The sequence below is a fragment of the Euleptes europaea genome, chromosome 1 (genome assembly GCF_029931775.1).
Source record: "Euleptes europaea isolate rEulEur1 chromosome 1, rEulEur1.hap1, whole genome shotgun sequence".
In the NCBI taxonomy this organism is placed as follows: Eukaryota; Metazoa; Chordata; class Lepidosauria; order Squamata; family Sphaerodactylidae; genus Euleptes; species Euleptes europaea.
The window spans coordinates 60,170,122-60,191,191 of NC_079312.1; the positions used below are offsets into that span (position 1 = coordinate 60,170,122).

The following is a 21,070-nucleotide window of genomic DNA, read 5'->3' on the forward strand; positions in this document are numbered from 1 at the left end:
TTTCAAGGATAATTATTTATTCCCACCTGGTTTTGTGAGCTGAGCGATGTGGTTTTAACATGTACCGTGCTGCAGGTACATACGATGATTTTGATGATGACATTCCTACTCAATATGTCATTCAACAAAGTTTGCAGGATGCGCATAAGAGTGAGACGGTAACCACAGCAGAGAATGACAGGTATGTACATCCTTCTGGTAGAGTCAGGTATGAGACAATTGGATAAGTCCATGTTACCTTTTAAACCCTGCTGCACAGAACTGGCTGCTGTGAACTGTTCATTATGTGTATTTTTTCCTCCATTTTGTATGTTTGATTAGGTGAATAGTTGTGGTCATCAGTGTTTTGGCCAGGATCATAATAGTGTTGGAAATAATCCACACACCATTGAACACTTAAGAATTGACCTCCAAGAAGCTTAGAACAGCTGATGTATGTTTTCCAAATTGTCTCTCTGATGAGCTTCAACTGTAGAACTGCATCATGTGCCTTTAGACCATTCTCCAGGAGTATGCTTAATGCTTCCACTGAAATTAATGGGTTAAAAATGCTCAACTGTAGCGAGGTCATGTGCTTTTGCTTCAGATACCACTGGATGTCTAATTCTGCGTCGATGAGATATGGGGGATTAATTTTTTGATTTTTGTTTTGTTTTTCCAGTGCAGTTGGGAATACTACATATTTATTCTGCTTCATATGGCAGTTCAGTTACTAAATGCTGGAGATCTGCAGTCAGATGGTGATTAATTGAAATCAAAACCAAATACAGTCCACACTTTAATAATTGTATAATACCAAATCCAACATATTCTTTTTTTTTTTTTTTTTTTTGTAATTTACTGGGGGAGGTTGTTAATCTTCAGTCATCTTGTGCCTTGTTGAGACTTCAGCTGTGGGAATGGGAGGGGGAGAGGGGAGAGTGAGTCAGCAGAGTGGGAGGCATGTTGACCAAACAGTAGAGTATATCTATGCTATGCTGATAGGATTCTGGGCATTGTGCTTCTCCCCAACATTGTACTGTCAGGGATGGTTTTGTGGAAGTAGAATTAGTGCTACCATTTCTCTACTCAGGTTGAATACTTTTGCTGACAGACATATTTTCTTTTATGTCCGCACAATGAAAAGGGCTAGAGAATTACTTTTTTAAAACGCAAGCTTGGAATTTAGGGAGGAAACTGGGCAGATTTATGCTGGGACATGGTGTCCCCACATGCCTCCGGCAGCGTGCTTTTCTGTAATGCCTATGTGGATATTGTTGCTGCCTACCTTTGGGGTTTTTATTCACAAATTGAAGCAAAATAGACACTGAGTTAGGATTGCCAACCTCCAGGTACTAGCTGGTGATCTCCTGCTATTACAACTGATCTCCAGCCAATAGAGATCAGTTCACCTGGAGAAAATGGCCGCTTTGGCAACTGGACTCTGTGGCACTGAAGTCCCTCCCCAAACCCCGCCCTCCTCAGGCTCTGCCCCCAAAATCTCCCGCCGGTGGCAAAGAGGGACCTAGCAACCCTACACTGAGCGCTCTGGCTCTTCGTTGATCACTAGACCCAGAGCCTCCCAACCTCATACATATTTACTTGGAAGATGGTATCAACGATTTCAGTGGACCGGTGACAATACTGGAATGTTTCACAAGGCTTCTGCCATTTCAAGCTGCGTGGCTCTATTTGAGAGACCCCTAAAGGCTGCAAAGCTTAGTCAGACCTACTTATTTTAAACTTATTGTTGTTTGTTATCTACACAGTAACAGCTACTCTTCCCTTCCATACTGTTTGCAATAAAGAACTAGCTGCAGCTAAATGTTATTGGTTAATCTAACCCAGAGAGATATGAATTAGAAATTAATGAAATAATTATTTGAGTCTGACCAATGAGATTGGAAACTGATGGAGAAGCTTTCAGTAATCTTTCTGAGAAAATAGTGGAGCAACGTTCCACAGTATGCTCTCTATATAAGCAGAATCAGGATATCAACCATCAATAAAAATAAACATCACTAGCTGCATTCTGAGCACTGTAAAAAGCCTTCATCACTAGGAAATGTCTTGAATCCACTAAATACAATTCATCATGTTAGCATGGTATGATGAATACCATTTTAACATCACCTTTCTTTTGTCATCCTTCATTTCATTCTTCGACTTTGGATTTATAATTCCTGTGTGGGGGGGAGAAATAATTATTTTATGGTTAATTTTAATGATAATTTGTTCTCATTGCAGATTTCATTTTACTACAAGTGCAAATCACAGAAAGATAATTACTGCCATTAGGACAGTTAAGTATATATTTTGGAGTCTCTCTGGGGTTTCAAACAGAAAGGGGAGTATTTGCTTTCCTTCATATCACTCGATCTTGTACTAAATAATTTAAAATAATCAGATGCAATGAGTTAGAGTTGCCACCTCTTGGAAGGCACAAATCTGAAAAAGAGCAGGTCCCACCAAGAGGCCAAGTCTGCATAGGGCCTTCTGGGCCAAGAAGGGATCAATAGGTTGAGCTCAGTGGGGCCAAAGAATAGAGCCACATGGCCAGGTCCAGAACTAAATGTTCAAAAGGTGGAACCTAGGGATTAGAGGAGCCAACAGAAAATACTAATTTATCTGAGGAGTACTGTGCTCTTTCCTCTCCCCCACCTTTCTCGGATTTTTTCTCGCTGGCTGAGGAAATACCAGGAGTGAAGAGAAGCAGAAAAGGCAGCCAAAGATAGCTGCATTGTTTAGGGAAGATACATTAAAAGTACGAAAAGGACTGGGCTGAAAATAGTTAAAATTGGCTGCAAAGTAGGGCTGTTGATTCGGTTCGGCCCAAACTGAAAATCAGCCGAATTTCCCCTGATTCGGTGGTTTTTAGTTCGGGAGGAACCGAACTCAAAACTGGCGGGCAACCGGGGCCCCCGAATTCAGCGAGTTCGGGAGTTCGCGAATAAATTCGGCAAATTCGGGGCCGTCAGTAAGCAGCATAACCGTCAGTAAGCAGCATTCTCCTCCCCCGGCCAATCGGTGGCCAAGCTGGGTCTTCTTCTGGCCAGTCAGTCAGGATTGAGTACTGGAGGAATCAGCTGATGTGCGGCCCGGCCAGGGAGAGAGAGAGAGAGCGCGAAATCCTCGTGTGTGTGTGGGGGTGCTTGTGCACATTCGCTCCTTTCTGTGGCTGCAGGGGGCGTATTTTTTGGGGTACAGACACAAAACTTTCACTGGAGCTTCAGATGACGCTTCTTAAGATACCCCCCAAGTTTTGTAAACATTGGGTCAGGGGGTCCCAAAATATGGGCTCCCCCCTTTTTCTTTCCATGGCTGCAGGGGATGCATTTTTGGGGGTACAGATCCCAAACTTTGAGCGGAGTTTCAGACCAGTGTTCTTAAGATACCCCCCAAGTTTTGTAAACATTGGGTCAGGGGGTCTCGAGATATGGGCTCTCCCCCTTTTCCCTCACCCCCTTTTTCCATTTATGTGGCTGCAGGGGGCGCTTTTTTGGGGATATAGCCCCCAAACTTTTAGCATAGCTTCAGTCAATTATTCTTAAGATACTACCCAAGTTTTGTAAAGATGGGTTCAGTGGGGGCAGAAATATCGCCTCCCCCCCTTTTATCTTTTCATGGCTGCAGGGGGCGCATTTTTGGGGGTGCAGATCCCAAACTTTGAGCGGAGTTTCAGACCAGTGTTCTTAAGATACCCCCCACGTTTTGTGAACATTGGGTCAGGGGGTCCCGAGATATGGGCTTTCCCCTTTCCCCTTTTCCCTATTGGGATGAATGGATCAGCCGATCCTGTGCATCTCCAGAGCAAAACGTCCCGTGCCTAATTGGAATCATCTTGGATTACAAGTCCTCTTCAGCCCCTCTTGATGGAACAGAAGACAGCCACAGTAAGACCCCTTTGGGGGCTTTAATCTATAATTTTTCTCCTGTGTATGTGTGTGTGGGGGGGGGAAGCAGAGTCTGTGTGTGTGTGGGGAGGGAGCAGTTTCTGTGGGTGGGGGGGAAGCCAAAGGGGGCTTTCGTCGGTTCTGCCTGGGGTGTGTGTTCCCCCTCGAGTCTCTCGCTCCCTGGTTTGAGGGGGGAGGTTTCAGTTGTGTGTTGCAAAGGTGTTGTTTAACAAGGTTGTGTTGTTTTGCAGTTGCTTTGGAAATTTCTCAGCTGTTGTCGGGGCTGGGAGCTTTGTGCTTGGGCGGCAAGCTCTGCTGGGAGATGCACATTAAGGGTGGGGGGGACCCCTTTCAGGGCCCATATCTCAGCCCCCCTTGACCCAATCTTTACAAAACTTGGGGAGTCTTTCAATAAACGTCCTTTGAAGCTCTGCCGAAAGTTTGGGACCTCTAACCCCAAAAATGCCCCCCCCCAGAGCCGCGGAAAGGCGCGATTGTGTTTTTAATGGCTTTATTCGGCCGAATTTTTTTCCGAAGTGGGGGAGTTCGGACTTCGGCATATCCCTAATCCGAACTATACCGAATTTTTTTTAATTCAACAGCCCTACTGCAAAGTTAGGTCTGCAAAGGTACAACATGGCAAGTTCCATTGCCTTAAAGGTCGCTAAACAAAAACTGGCATATTTACATTTTAAAAAATACAATAATATATAAAACTCATCTGGCAACCAGCCAGAGCAGGGAAGAAATGGTTGTGGTAGTGGGAAATGGCCAGTTAGCAACCCTACATTAAGCACATAATAAGTGATGAGAGATCAAACAGCGTACATGAAAGTGTGAACCAGTCAGGCTTATTGGGTTTAACAATGCTCAGAACTGTCTTTGGGTTTCAACTGTCTTATTCAGACATTTTACGCACTTAACAGGTGAAGAAGAGACTTTGCTTAAGTTGATAAGCCACAGCTCTGCTTTTCAGGAACAAGATGGACACAGCTGCCTTCCTTTACATGAAGCTGCAGCCCAAACGAACAGGCATATCCTAGAAATAACTCTGAAAGGTAAAGCCCTCAGTGTGTTCTGAGAATCTTTATTAAACCCACCTTGCAAGCTCAGTTGGTATTGGAGCAGTTATCCCTTTCTTTTTTACTTTTTTATGTTATAATGATAAAAACAGAACATATACAGACTGTAATAAAAGTTGAGATTACTACAATTGACATAGAAGGAAACAAGCCATATTCTCCTTTACAAATAAAACAGTAAACATATTTAGTAAGCACAGATATAAGCAAGATGTAATATAGAGTGCTAATTAATGATTATCTTAGTATTTTTATCGAAGATCTTAAGATTCTTTGATTAATTACAATATTTATATTTATCCATGTATTAAAATAATTTCTGACATGATATAATTGGAAAGACATATTAATTATTAGATTATGTTTCTACTACAAATTACTAATAATTTTAAATTTTTACTAACTTTTCCCATATTAAAAAATTGAGTTTCATCTGCGTGGCTTCTATGCAGTCCCACATTGGGGATTGCGCAGGCCAGCCACGGATAAGATTTGTCAGCTTCTAGCAAAATCGAAAGTGAGAGTGCTCCCCCTCCCCTCGTGGCATGCAGGCTTCCCGCCCAGTGGTCACATGACCTAGGGGGAGGGAGCACTCTCCCCTCCAGTTCTCTTTTTGCCACCACGGAGAGAGGACGTGTCTATAGTTTCTCTTCTACTGTTGTTATTGAATGGAGTCTAAGAAGGCTCCGCTTTTCAATCAATGTCCTCCTTGTGGCAGCAAAATGCGAAGACTTATTGCTACAAGGTTTGCCTCCTGAGGGAACGGCACATTCATTCCACCCTCAGAGCACTGAAGGCTTGTACTGATCGTCTGAAACTCTTCGTCTGGACTCTTCGTCTGAGAAGGCTCTTCTAAAAAAAAAAGGCTTGGCCCTGCAGGACAGACTTCCGCGGAGCCCGGAAGGAACCTCTCCTCAGGACGCTCGGCTGGACCCTCGAGGTATGTCTAAGAGTGCTAAATCCTCCTTTCGGTCATCAATCATTCTACCAGCCAAGTCCCTTGCCCCGGCTCCTTCAGACCATCGTCAATCTCCGTCAAAGTCGCCTCAACAGCGATGGCCTCGACGTCATTCGACATTGAACTTCCCTCGGCGCAGAGCACCTTTGACCTCCTTGGCAGTGAGGGCCTCGAGGCCTTCGGGCGTCGAACTTCCCTCGGCACAGAGCGTCTTTGACCTCCTCGGCAGTGAGGGCCTCGATGCCTTCGACACCTACGCTCTCGGAGCCTACATCCTCGACGCCTATGCTCTCGACGCCTATGCTCTCGGCGCCTACACTCTCGGTGCCTACAGTCTTGGCACCTATGTTCTCGGCGCCTAAGGCCTCACCAATCCAGTTCGTCATTTGTCGCCCTCTTACTCTGGGTCCAGGCGGCATAGAGGGACCCGTCATAGCAAAGACTCCCCCTGGAGATCCTCCCAACCAAGGTCTCCTTCTACATTAAAGGATATGGTCCATTCTGAGTCCACTCAGTCTATGGTCTATGGTCTATGGTCCTCTCACCTGGGGACATTGCGGGGGATACTAAATCCCCCTGGGGGATGTGAGATTATATGTAGAATTGATCCGTCTGGCTAAGGTTCTAATATATATTCCCTCCCTGACGTCTCGGTTGACGACCATCATGGGTATATTGCATTCCTCAGAGGCAAGTCCTGCGGCCCTTCCAATGATTACAAGCATTTGGAGGTCGTCGATTCTAATCGGACCAAGCCAATCTTTCGTTCCCTCTTCATCAAAAGAGTTGAGAACTTTTACAAGATCAGTCATGAGGACACTGATTTCCGTACCAGTAGCCTGTCCCAAATTCTATGGTGGTCAAAGCCCTGTCGGGCAAATATGGTTCATGTTCACTTTCCTTGCCCCTAAACTGGGAGGGACGCAGGCTGGATGCCTTACCCAGGAAAGTCTATACTCCCAGTGCCATTGGCCTTCATTTTTCTATTTCATGGCAATCTTGGCCAGATGCTAATATGCCTTCTGGGATGGAATTCATCCCAAATTAGTATCCTACCAGCAGACTAAACTGCTCGGAGCATAAACATGACCCTTGACAGACAGCAGTTTATTGTGGCGCGTCATGTTGCAGCCCCTTCCAGCAAGGTCATGGCCTCGTCCATAGTCCTTCGGAGGCATGCATGACTTAGCTAGTCCAACCCTCCGTATGACACTTGGTCGTATATCTAGGACCTTGCCCTTGAGGGCACCTCCGTCGCATATTGGGAACCCACCCTTTGAGGGCACCTCGCTCTTCAGCGATTACATGATGCCTTTCTTGATCTTCTCATGAAGGATAACCGCTAAATCCTTGGGCATCGCCCCCACTGTGCCAGCTTATAGCCAAGATACTTTGGCAGCCAGTCTCAACCATCCCGCCTATACAGGTACCAAGGTACCTTCCCCCTCCAATCTCATTTCTGCCCAGCAGGAGAGGAAGTTTTTGGGCACACCTAGACCCAGGAAAGGTCCTAGCCCATCTCTCAACCGCCCTACAAACCTAAGCATGGGTAACTAGACACTCAAGTGCGTTTCACAGTCCAATGGTCTCTTCGTACAGTATATGATGTCCATCACTGATGATAATTGGGTTCTCAGGCTAGTAAAGCATACATGCTTTGTTGAGCTCGGGACGCTCTTCCCTACCTCTTCCTGTTTGCACTAAGTCGCCGGCTCCCGCCCAACTCCTACAGGAGGTTCAGGAACGTCTGGGGAAAGGGGCCGTCCGGGAGGTCCCCTCTGAGGATGGGACTACGGGTATTATTCCCGTCTCTACCTAGTTAACAAAAACAGGTGGAGCGCCCCTCTCTAGACCTGGGGAATTGACGACGCTGTCAAGATCCACAAACTTATATGTTGCTCATATGTTAAATACCCAAGGTCCTGCCACTCTCAGATGAGCAGATGTGGTTTGCCGTTGGGCCGGCGTGATGCATATTGCACATTGCAATCCACAAAGACTGCGGACGCTGTTGCGTTTTCTCTGCAAAGGCAAGCACTATGGATATGCAGTTCTCCCTTGGTAGTGCTACGGCACCTCACACCTTCAAGAAGTGCTTATCTTTGGGAGTTACACACCTGGCCCTGCAGGGCTGTGTCAATTTCCATACTTAGACAACTGGCCAATAGCCGGTTACTCAGCTTGCCTTTGCTAGTCAGGTGGAAGTTTTATTCTCCATCCTAATCGACCTGGGCCTCCTGGTCAACTATAAAAGTCTCCATTGACCTGTTCTAAGGCCATAGATTTGTGGTACACACCTGCACTTGGCCACAGCTAGAGCTTACCTTCCAATACAGGGAATACGCTCCACTGAAAGTTAGTTAACCTGTTCTAGAAAAGGTTCCAAACGACCTCTAAAATTCACTACTTGAGACTCATGGCTTTCTCCACTGCAGTTGTTGCCTTTGTTCGTTCACGAATGCTCCCTTTGTAAGCTTAGTTTTTCTGACAGCATTCCAGCCAAACATTGACCATCAATACAAAAAGCTGTCTATCCCTACATTGATGATTGCCTCGTTGGACTGGTGGCCCTCTTGGCCGGTGTTGCCTCTCAAACACCTGCTCCACAGGCTCATTTGTTCCTGATGCCTCCTTATCAGGATGGGGAGCTCATTGTACGGCCCATGGTGTATGGCCTGCTCAAGAGTCTACACTGCACATTAACTTTCTTGAGCTTCATTCTATTAGGCTTGCTCTCTGTTCCTTTGCAGGGGTCCTCGAGGATTGACATGTTTAGGTCACAATGGACAGCACCACCCAGCACAAACTGGGCGGCACAAGGTCCATTTGCTGTGCACATAAGCCATGCAGTCTCGGACTGGCCATAACACATGGTTCCACTGTCACTGCCATTCACATCACAGGCACAAGTAACATTCTCGAAGACTTCGTAAATTATCATCCTGACGATTGTCACAGACTCTCTGTAGACTCACGTTGTCTCCGTTATCTCTTCCTAATCTGGGGCACCCCACAAATGTTTCTCTTGTGACTCAGCACAGTTCAGCGTGTCCTCAATTGTGCTCCAGAGTGGGGGTGAGCCCAGGCTTCATGGAGGACGCATTCCAAATGACTTGGTCGGTCCCCCCCCTTCCCCTTGCTAAGCAAGGTTCTGGCCAAGATCTGGGCGGACAGGACAAGTTGCATCCTGGTAGCACCATCCGGCCCAGGAGATCTCAGTTCACGATTCTAATGCCCCTGACTTAACGGAGTACTGTCCCTCCCCGAGATGTTTCTCACATTCCTTCCAGAATCAAGCTGGCAGCATGGAGAATTCTATGTAATCTATGGTCAGATAGGGTAGCTCAGGTGCCGCTGCACCCCATTAAGTTGTCCACGAGACGTTTTTCTTGATGCCAAACGGAAAGGTTTTTCCCTGTGGGCTGCTGACAATGGTTTGTCCAGAGCTGCTCCTCTCCTGTCGTCAGTTTTTGACTACCTCGTATGTTTAACGATGCTGGACTGTCCAATCCCTCGACTACTGTTCGGACCCTCACGCTGTTTGGACCTTCACGCTGAGTTGGACTCTGTGTTTTTTTCACACCCAGACTCACAGAAGTTTTTGTACAGGTCATAATCAACCTCTATCCCCAGGTATCTCCACTGTTCCTCAGTGGAGCTTTCCCTTCATGTTGTCCCAACTCATGAAATACCGTTTGAGCCCTTGGCCACAGGGGGCCTCTCTTGCTATCCTTGAGACTGCCTGTCTGGTCACAGTCACCTCGGCCAGTCGTGTCAGAGATTTAACAGCTCTTGTTGTTACTCACTGTTTACTAAGCTTCACGCTGCTCAAGTGGTGTTGAAACCCAAGTTTTCTTTCCCACAGAAGGTCTCGTCTTACCCGTCATTGCCGACCCCTTCTTCCGATACAGAGAGGGCTCTATTACAAAGAATCTTGTTTGCAGGGAAAATATTAATATGTTATTGCTGTAGTGACCGCCGTAGGGGGGCACCGGGCTTCCCAGCAGTCCCTGTCCAGGTGGATTGCCTCAGCCATTAGACTGTCTTATGAGAGAGCATATGTGGATTGCCCAGACATGATCAAGGCGCACTCCACAAGGACTTACGCTGCCTCCGTCGCCTGTTCGTCTAAAATTGACCTCCGAGATATCATGAAGCACTATGCGGTCGACGTGAATTCTTCTAGAGAGGCAGTAGTGGGACGTGCCGTCTTGCAGTCATTGTTTCGGTGACTGTCCCACACCCACCATCCGGGGAACGAGCTTGCTACTCTCCCAATGTGGGACTGCATAGAAGCCATGCAGATGAAAACAGAGTTTCACTTACCTGTAACTGTTGTTCATCTGGTGGATCTTCTATGCAGTAACACATCCCTCCCTCCTTCCCCGCTGTGGGACCTCTCCGCAATCATGTGGTTATTGGTTCCATGGCGGCAGGTTGGAGAACTGGAGGGGAGAGTGCTCCCTCCTCCTGGGTCATGTGTCCACTAGGCGGGAAGGCTGCATGCCCCGAGGGGAGGGGGAGCACTCTCACTTTCGATTTTGCTAGAAGCTGACAAATCTTATCCGTGGCTGGCCTGCGCCTGCGCAGTCCCCAATGTTTTACTGCATAGAAGATCCACCAGATGAACAACAGTTACAGGTAAGTGAAACTCTGTTTTTCCCTTCTTATTTAAAACATATTCAATACAGTATACCAACAATTCCCTTTGTAATCTTTGTTCATCTTTTCAATATCCTTTGGGATAATATACCATCGGTAAAACATCTTATACCAGTTTTCTCTTGATGCTTGACTGGCTGTAAATTTTATGACTTTTGTCCATAAAGTTTCCCACTGTTGTAACAGTATTTCTTCCTAAAAATTCGGCATCCATGTCACCATCCATGTCTTAACAGTTGTCCCTTTCTCATGATCATCTTTCAGCTTCAGACCCCACAGTGTGGCAACAGACAAATGTGAAAGGAGAGACTCCTCTCTTTGTAGCGGTGGATAAATGTCTTGTGGAAAATGTCCATTTTCTGCTACTCAATGGCTTTAACCCTGATATTAAGAATGAAGATGGAGATTCTCCTTTATTTATAGGTAAACAACGTTATACAGTTTAACTCTGTTCTTGTTTCCAGAGTGAGCACAGTCAGGATAAAATAATGTTGCACAAATGGCATGCCTGGAATTGAGCCAGAGGACTTTTCCAAGCATCTCACTGGTTTGCCTACTTTCATCTCTAGGAATGGAGCTCAGTCATGGGCCTCTCTGGGGCTGGGGGCTGGTACCTCTTCTAAAGGGTGTAGCTGGCAGTATTACTAGGGTTCCATTGACTAGGAGGGATATCCTCCTGCAAGGGAGAGCCTTGATATAATTAGGTTTCCTGGAGTCTGCCCCAGGTAATCTTGCACTACTTAGTCAGATGGGACTTTTTTTGGCTGCCAACCAACCTGAGGTTTTAGTATTTTCTTTTATATTGAAAAGCCTGTGGTGGATCCAACCATTCTGCTCCCAACTAAGGCTGGAGGAAAACTTCCAGCTTTGGTGAGCAGAATGGCTGGATCCACCCTACTGTGTCTGGGTCTGGTCTGCTGGTTGTCCATTAAGAATAACTCTCACCAGTAGCTTCCTCTCATGTCCCCAGCCCCGTTCAAGTTAAGATGTGCTGCTCTTCATTTGGGTGGCTATTTTTCTCTTTTATAATGCAGAAAGAAAACAAAAGACCAAGGGAGGTTTTTTTGGTTTATGGAGAGCTCTGTACAAGCAGGAAAGTCCTGTGGCAGTAACCGTAGTAAGTCAAATAAGCCAGTAGCTTGGTTCTAACTTTAGCCCCTTGCCATGGTTTGTGACCTTTTTTCTGTATAAAAATAACGTGATAGACAGATAAGCAAAGGCTTATCGTGGTCTGGTTTCACAGTCAGAAGAGGCATCTCATTTAAATATCTTTTAAACAAATCATTTAAACACTGCTCTTTTCCATCTACTTTTTCACAGCTGTTCAACATGACTCATATGAAATTGCCTCCTTGCTGCTACAATTTGGTGCCAAAGTCAATCTGCAGTGTGTAAACAAGAGGACAGCTTTACATGAGGCAGCCAAGCTTGGCAAAAAAAGCATGGTGGAATTTCTGCTTTGGTCTAAAGCAGATCCTGATCCACAGAGCTCATATGGCCTCACTCCTCTAGCATTGGCAGCACAGAATGGGCATACAGAAATTCTGGAGATCTTATTGCGCAATGGTGAGATCCTGCACACAATACCTTGAAAGTGAAATGCATGCCCTCGTCTTAATTCTGAACATTATGAGTTGCTGGTTGTTAGAACAGTACAAGTGGGGGACTTGCAGGGGGGCATTGCATTTCTCCTCCCAACTATTTTCTCTTTCCCTTTCCTGAAAGCCCCCATAGCCTCTCCCCTTTTCTTGTTTCCTTCCCACCCACCAGCCAACCTACTTTTATCTGCCAACCTGACTTCACGTCTCCCACCTTCCTTCCTTCTGACATCCCTTGCTTGGAAAAATTCTGGCCGAGTTGCACAGTGCCAGGCCCAGGCCCACTTACATGATGGAGAGCCCATGAGGACTTGTGGGAGACACCTCATTACCCCCAAGTATCCCCTTCTCCATGCTATTTCCTCTTTTCTTCCTCCTAGCAGCCCCCTATATCATCTCCCCCTTGCCCTGCTTCCTTCTTCCCACCTCCCAAATTACATACCTTTTATTTGCCCCCCCATCTTCAGCTATATTTATTCTACTTTATACCCCATCTTCCTCCACAATGGGAACCAAAAGTGGTTATCATTCTTCTCTCCTTCATTTTATTCTTAAAACAACCTTGTGCAGTAGGTTAGGCTGAGAATGTATGACTGGCCCAAGGTGACCTGGTGAAAGTCCATTACAGGATTATGAAACTAACCACTTCTATATAACAATGTTTTTTGTTGATGGATGCTGTTGAACAGTAGTAAGTAGCCAGACCTGGGTGGAAATCATATAATATCAAGTCATCTGGTGGTTGCTGCTAGGCCTGGCCCCTCAAAGGCCAAAACAGCCTTGGAAAGGATGCTACCCCCTACCCCTGCCTTTTACTAACAGAAACCAATGCTTGAATGCTGGCAATACTGTTGTGGTTGCCTAACAGTGGCTACTGAGGCATTTATTTTTTAAAGCTACAGGCACTGCATTTATTATTGGGGGGGGGGTAACCCCACCAGTTCGTTTTTTTAAGATTTCAGGTTTTTGTGCATACTTGAAGCTTTTTTGTAGAACGATCTCTTTTTTCTGTGATATTATAAGATTGTTCTTCAGTCACTTCTTGTTGTGATCTGGGAGTTAAAGTGCCTAGAATTTCTTCTGTGAAAGACAAAGATAGAGATGGGAATACTCTATCTAGAACTAGATCCTGGAAATGCTTCTTCTGACCAACAAATCCTTACAAGCTGACCAGTATCTGCACAAATGTTTAAGGCTGCAGGGAATGGAAGGGACCATAAGTCAGCTGTGACTTGACAGGCGAAAAAGAACCCCTACACACAACCCATCCTGAGCACAGACTGGATCAAGTTACATTAAAAGGCCTTTTAAATATATTAGTCTTGCAGAGGTGCAGGAAACCCATCTAAATCCCTCTCACATCATATTGTGGAAGCCACCCCACAATATTAGTGCTGCCATAGAAAGGTCCTTTCTGGGCAGCTGACGTCTGGCATGAAGAATGGTACCAAAAGTGGGCTTTTAGTGGTGGAATGTAATTGCCACTGGGAAGTACACAGGGAAAAATGGTTTTGTGAAACCCCAGGCCATGAAGAGGTGAAAAGGTAAGAACCAATACTAGAAATTGTGTTTCAAAACAAATAGGTGGCTAGGGCACATTCATTGCTCACAAAATAGATGTAATAGAAATATTTTTTACTGGCTCAACCAGCAATCAAGTCGCAGCCGACAGAATTTTGCACCAGCTGAGGTTTCCCCGAAGTCTTCAAGGGAGCATGGAGGATGTTACAGTAGTTTAGTCTCAAGTGGTGTAGATGCCATGGCCATGCTGGTCGGGTCTGTTTCACTGTGCAGAGTTGCTATTAGGGAGGGAGGGAGCGTTCTGAGTGGTTTGACAGCAGCATCAGGGACTTTCCAGAAAGTATAGATTGCATCAAGGAGGAGTGAATGAACAGCGACATTATGACAAAGGAACTGTTAGGTATTGGTTAAATTGTGGAACAGGTTTTTTAAATCCTTACAAAGTATGTTGTACTTTATAGATGGTACCATATAGTTTAGCAGGGAAAAACAAACATGTTTGTTGGGGGCAAAGGAGCAGGCCAGATAGGGTGTGTGGTGAGTTGCTATTGGAGCACTTTTCTCAGGTGTTGTCCTTTTGAAATATTCCAGTATGGATCTCTTACTGCCAAGATTTTCCAGTGGAAAAAAATTCAACTTACTCCACCAAAGCTTTTGATGAAAGAGCGAGAATTCACACTGCAGCAGAACTTTCATGTTGTCTTTCGATGCATATTTATTTAGTTTGTGCTGCTCTTTTCCTTTTAGGTGCCAATGTTCTTTCCCAGGCATCGGATTGTGCATCCATATTATTTGAAGCTGCAGGAGGAGGAAATCCAGATTCTGCTTCTCTTCTCCTAGAGTATGGGGCTGATGCCAATGTACCGAAGCATTCAGGTCACCTGCCTATCCACAGAGCTGCTTATAGAGGACACTTATTGTGAGTTAGAAAATGTGGACTCGATTTAGGAGCTTTGCAAATAGAAATTGGGGGGTATGTGCCACAAGAGAAAGGAAAGCCTTAGTAGCCATTTAGTCAGTCTTGCAGTTTCTCATATACCTTAAAAAATCAACAGTGCCTTGCTGATAAGTAGCTTGCCAGATTCTCTCCCCAAGTTTCCCAGTGACACACAACTGTGTGCTGGTTGTGCTACTGTTACATAATCTGCAAGTTTGATGTAAGAGAGCTAGTTGGCATAGTGGTTAAGAGTAACAGACTCTAATCTGGAGAACCAGGCTTGATTCCCCGCTCCTCCATATGAAGCCTGATGGGTGATTTTGGGCCAGTCACAGTTCTCTCCAAACTCTCTCAGCCCCACCTACCTCACAAAGTGCCTGTTGCGGAGAGGGGAAGGGAAGGCTATTGTATGCCGGTTTGAGACTCCTTAGAGAAAAACGGGGTATAAAAACCAACTCTTCTTCTTCTAATCAGTATGAACAAATGAGAATTCCTGTGTGTAAGCACAATGCAACTGCATATTTTCTGACAAAGCATGGTTTGGTTTTGCTCCTCTCCCTAGAGTTCTACAGATCTTGGTTCCTGTGACAGATTACTCTGCCATAAAGGAGAGTGGAATCAGTCCAGTTCATTCAGCAGCCGCAGGAGGCCACTCTCAGTGCCTTGAGTTCCTTCTCAAATCTGGATTTGATGCCAATTTCATGTTGCATCAGAGAGTCCGCAAAGGCTATGATGATGAACGGAAGTCAGCTCTGTATTTTGCTGTCTCGAATGGGGATATTAACTCGGCTCGGCTGCTCCTAGAAGCTGGAGCCTTACCCAACCAAGACCCTGTTAACTGTCTCCAGGTGGCCTTAAGAATGGGCAACTATGAGCTTGTTAGCCTCCTGCTTCGCCATGGGGCCAACGTGAACTACTTCTGTAGGGTTAATACAACACATTTCCCATCAGCTCTGCAGTACACACTGAAAGATGAAGTCATGTTAAGAATGTTGCTGAACTACGGGTATGATGTGGACCGTTGCTTTGATTGTTCGCACGGAGACAAGCATTCCCGGTACATGTTTGAAGGATGGACCTCTACTGTTATTAAAGACAATATGGTAAGTACTCCAAATGGGTGCATAACCTCTATCACACTTCACAATTTGCCTCCCCTCCAGCTGTCTTCCTCCTGAAAAACCAGAAGCAAGGCTGACTAGATGAAGCCTTCCAAATAACACAAGGATGCCATTGCAGGGGAAATACTGGCAGGCAGGCAGAAAGGCTAAGTAGCCCCAATTGCCCAATTCTCCCTAGTCAGTGCCCTCAGCCTCCTACTTGTGTTGCAAGCAAAGCACAGGACTGGGAACCCTCTGTTTTTCTTGTTACATCTAACCCTGTCTTTGAGAGAGTAAATGGCAACAGCTTTCCACAATCTTTTTTGATCATTTACTAAATTGCATTGGTAACTTCACGTGAACATGTGAAGCTGCCTTATACTGAATCAGACCCTTGGTCCATAAAAGTCCGTATTGTCTTCTCAAACTGGCAGTGGCTCTCCAGTGTCTCAGGCTGAAGTCTTTCACATCACCTGCCAGACTCTTTAACTGGCGATGCCGGGGATTGAACCTGAGATCTTCTGCATGCCAAGCAGGGGCTCTTCCATTAATGGAATTTTGCTTTGGGGATTAGGCTCAGGAGTGCATTGGGTTTGTTCTCTGGGGGAATTTGTATAGTATGAAATGTTGAATTCTATGGTCTTATTTTCTCTCAACTCAGTTCTGTGAAGTGATTTCTGTAGCATGGTTAAAGCACCTCTCTGGAAAAATAGTACATGTGATGCTAGATTATATGGATCACATACGACTCTGCGCTAAACTTCAGGGTGTTCTTCAAGAGCAAAAACTGTGGCCAGAAATCCGTACAATTTTGAGTAAGTATCAAGTATAATTAAGCTGCACAGAGAAATACACATTTTATGGTCCTCCAGTCACCAACATCCTCACCTTCAGTCGGACATTGAACCAACTAGCTAACGTGGCTGAAAGGATCCAGCACTTTTGGGTATGATAACTCAAAGCCACAATAATTTCTATAATTGATTTGGGGTCACATGGGCTCTATGATGTAACATAGGCTATCTACAGTAAACTGTAAGATACAGAAACAAGTTTGTACATTTGCATGCCTTCAGACTAAGTATTAATTATTGTGGCTCAATAATTGTTGGTTTGTTGAAGTTAGATAAGTCACATCTGACTAATGGCGACCTCTGGTGGGGTTTTCAAGGCAAGAGATGATCAGAGGTGGTTTGCCATTGCCTGCCTCCACATCACAACTCTGGTTTTCCTTGGTGGTCTCCCATCCAAATACTTGCCAGGGTCCACCCTGCTTAGCTTCTGAGATCTGATGAGATTAGTCTAGCCTGGGCAATCCAAGTCAGGGCTTCTTGGAAATGGCTTCTCTAAATTAGCTTTTCTTATCCCCATAAGCAAAATTCAAAATAAAATATTAACTGACAAGAGCACCAAGGTACTAGGCAGAAACTTCTGTGTATGTAAGTGTGGCTGCTCCACCTTCTTTCTCCTGCTATGGACCAAAATACTTCCTGAAGTGCTGCTCTTGGAGAATGGGAAACTCCCAGGAGCAGCTTGGGAGGTAGAGCTGGAAGGGTGCCACAGGAGAACAGATGTTGTGTGTGTGAGAGAGAGTGAGTGAGTGAGTGACCCTTACTGGCAGGGATCTTTTTGATGAGATTTGATTCTTGCTGGCATTTAGTTGTACTCCATTATAGTAGTTTTATAGCACACTGTCTCTTCATTCCATTTTAAGCTGCACTGTTGATCGCTTATTGTGGTCAGCTATAGTTAACCAATAAATGCATTGTATTTATAGTCGGGTTTACATAATACAGACTCCCAAGGTATCAGGCCTTGTCCACACTGCTGCAGTTGGAGTAGTCATGCACGTAATAGCAAAGAGATAACACTATCAACTGGGGCGGCATGGATCACAGAGTGGAAAAAGGGACCCAAATTCAACCCACCAGCTCTGATAAATCAGTACGAGCTCAGAGGAGGTGGACCTGAGTGTGCTTCTATTCACAGGAATATTTTTCATTCAAAGTGTTAATCATAAGAAGACCCATTCACGTTCTGTTAGTGGAAGGGTATACTATGTGCAATCCTATACCAGTCAGGACTACCACACATGTAGCTCTGACAGCCAAATGTAGTTTTCACTCTAAGCAGCATACTTCTGCACTTAAAGGATCTGCTTAAGAATGGGATTTATGTGGTGCATCCTGCTTCATTTTGTAAAGCTCTTTGAAAGATTCAAAGGAATCAACAATTGAGCTAAGGTTACCCTACAAGAGAAGAATGTTCTAGTGTGTTTAATTAGGTTTTAAATTGTGTATGCTTATGTTTTAAAAGCTGCCTTAGGCACTGTGGAAAGGTGGTCTATAAATACTTTAAATAAGTTATCCATTAATAGAAAACAAATTCTTAGCATTAAAATATTGTCGAAGGCTTTCACGGTCAGAGTTCATTGGTTCTTGTAGGTTATCCGGGCTGTGTAACCGTGGTCTTGGAATTTTCTTTCCTGACGTTTCGCCAGCAACTGTGGCAGGCATCTTCAGAGTAGTAACACTGAAGGACAGTGTCTCTCAGTGTCAAGGGTGTAGGAAGAGTAATATATAGTCAGAAAGGGGTTGGGTTTGAGCTGAGTATTGTCCTGCAAAAGTAATGTGCTAATCATTGTCCAGTAAGTATCAAGATAATGTGCTAATGAGGATATGGTATGTTAATATGGAACCATTGTATCCTGAAGTGATCTGTTAATGTGTGTAATCCAAAGCTAATCTGCATGGCTATTGTTGAATGTTGTCTTTGTCTTTGTTAGTCTGGAGGTTTTTTAGAACAGGAAGCCAAGCATTATTCATTCTTAAACTCTCCTCTTTTCTGTTAAAGTTGTGCTGATGTTTATGAATTTCAATGGCTTCTCTGTGCATTGAAATTGAAATTCAATAAACATCAGCACAACTTTAACAGAAAAGAGGAGAGTTTAAGAATGAATAAGGCTTGGCTTCCTGTTCTAAAAAACCTCCAGACTAACAAAGACAACATTCAACAATAGCCATGCAGATTAGCTTTGGATTACACACATTAACAGATCACTTCAGGATACAATGGTTCCATATTAACATACCATACATTATCTTGATACTTACTGGACAATGATTAGCACATTACTTTTGCAGGACAATACTCAGCTCAAACCCAACCCCTTTCTGACTATATATTACTCTTCCTACACCCTTGACACTGAGAGACACTGTCCTTCAGTGTTACTACTCTGAAAATGCCTGCCACAGTTGCTGGCGAAACGTCAGGAAAGAAAATTCCAAGACCACGGTTACACAGCCCGGATAACCTACAAGAACCAATCTTAGCATTAAATTCTTAAAACAATTCAGAGTGTAAAGTACTTATAACACATTAGCTCAGAAGTAATCTCCGATTTCCCTTGCAGCATGCTATAAACTCTTCTTGTCCTGAAAGCTTCAGACAAGCAGAATTTCTGCATCATTAAGACCCTCTTAGGAGCCCCGTGGCGCAGAGTGGTAAGCTGCAGTACTGCAGTCCAAGCTCTGCTCACGACCAGAGTTTGATCCCAGTGGAAGTTGGTTTCAGGTAGCCGGCTCAAGGTTGGCTCAGCTTTCCATCCTTCCGAGGTTGGTAAAAGGGAAGGCTCTGGCAAACCACCCCGTAAACAAAGTCTGCCTAGTAAAACGTCAGGATGTGATGTCACCACATGGGTCAGGAATGACCCGGTGCTTGCACAGGGACCTTTACCTTTTAAGACCCTCATCAGAATTCTGTAGGGATAAATCGTTCCCATTTTATAGATGAGACTAGTTAAAACGTACGGATTTGTACACAGCCATACTGACAGAAGTCCTCAAGGTTAATCTATGATTAGACTCTAGGTATACATTTTGGCTAATGCACACATTTCAAGATCAGGCCCCAAAGTGGAAAAATCCCTTACATTGTTACATTTCTTCATTTTAAGCAAACGTCCGCCCCTTGAAACACCTTTGCCGTCTGAAAATCCGAAAGTGCTTAGGACGCCTTCGTCTACGTTGTCCTGTCTTCCTGACATTTCTGCCACTACCAAATCGCTTGAAAGAATATATACTCTACAAGGAATATGATCTCTATGGACAAGGAATACTGAAAGGAAACTGCTAATTCAAGTTCATAAGTTAGTGTTGCCAGATATCTTAGTTATGTTTTTCTTAGGTAATTGTTTTCTCTATGTAATGTTGATTGTGGTTTTTATGTAGTACATGCACAAGCAGCTTAAAAACTCTGCTGGATAATAAAACATAAAACCTGTTGCAGAATAAGATCATAATAATCTTAAGCTTCAATGTAGAACAAGTTTTTGGAAGGGGTATTTGCCACTTTTCCTCCTTCTCAACCCCCCGCCCCGCATTCTGAGGATTGGGTGGAGGGTTGCTATGCAAAGAGGAAGGATTCACCACCTCCTCCAATGGAGGTGCAGAAACTTCCACAAGAATGATGGTGATTTCTGTCCTGTCTCATTACATGTTGTTCCAAATCCTCCTCAGTATTTGATGGGAGGTGGTACAGGGAGCTGCAGAGGGATGGAGAAAGTGGCAAAACTTGCAGATAAAGGGTATTACACATGGCCACCCGCTGTCCTTTCTTTCTTTGACAAGAGATAGAATTATCTGTAGCACTACTCCAGCTGATTTTTTTTTTTTTTTTTGCCATCAAGTCACAGCTGACTTACAGTGACCCCTGGTGAAGTTTTCAAGGCAAGAGACATTTGGAGGTGGTTTGCCATTGCCTGCTTCTGCGTCACAACCCTGGTATTCCTTGGAGGTCTCCCATCCAAATACTAGCCAGAGTCAGCTATGCTTGGCTTCTGAATAACCTGGGGCTATTCAGGTCAGAGCCTAGCTGATATACTCTGCTCTAAATCAAACACTTGCTTTACATTCCATTGGCTCAAAGCGGCTTTGATATGCAGATGCATCAGCTGTTTAGGGTATTCACACACTACAGTTGCACAGTGTAGTACAGTATCACTAGTATCCATCGGATTGTTATTCAGCTTATCAAACTCACACAATACTTATCAAGTGATCTCAGATCTCACGGTGGAATATAACAGGAAGAAACAAATTTACATTTTAGATCCCTACAAATGAGACAATGCAAAGCATTTTAAAGGCTGTAAATCAGTCACACCACAAGGTTCATATACCAACATGACTCTATACATTCACCTCAATTATAACAAAGAACAAACAGTGTCAACCTTGTATCAGGAATATGTTTTTTTAAAAATCCAAGATAGGTATCAACTTTTGCAGAGCAAAGGCTCTGTCATTCTATTAAATATAACATAGACATCATTCCAAC

At 44.6% G+C, this 21,070-nt stretch overlaps 1 protein-coding gene across 1 annotated transcript; it reads left to right on the forward strand.

Moving 5' to 3' along the window:
• Positions 1-16: 16 nt before the first annotated feature.
• ASB14 (ankyrin repeat and SOCS box containing 14) lies at positions 17-19,896 on the forward strand. The gene is made up of 10 exons (XM_056857980.1): positions 17-181; positions 2,227-2,281; position 4,207; positions 4,799-4,930; positions 10,839-10,997; positions 11,895-12,140; positions 14,441-14,612; positions 15,193-15,733; positions 16,392-16,545; positions 19,689-19,896. Exons 1-10 carry the CDS (start codon positions 60-62, stop codon positions 19,865-19,867), a joined length of 1,761 nt encoding a protein of 586 aa, XP_056713958.1. The 5' UTR covers positions 17-59; the 3' UTR covers positions 19,868-19,896.
• Positions 19,897-21,070: the final 1,174 nt, after the last annotated feature.

Excerpts from the sequence above, each read along its gene's own strand:
- ASB14 (XM_056857980.1), top strand. The coding sequence starts at position 60 with ATGTACCGTGCTGCAGGTACATACGATGATTTTGATGATGACATTCCT. Across the intron at positions 12,141-14,440 it reads GGAGATCTTATTGCGCAATG|GTGCCAATGTTCTTTCCCAG; the intron begins GTGAGATCCTGC and ends TTTTCCTTTTAG. Across the intron at positions 14,613-15,192 it reads GCTTATAGAGGACACTTATT|AGTTCTACAGATCTTGGTTC; the intron begins GTGAGTTAGAAA and ends TCCTCTCCCTAG.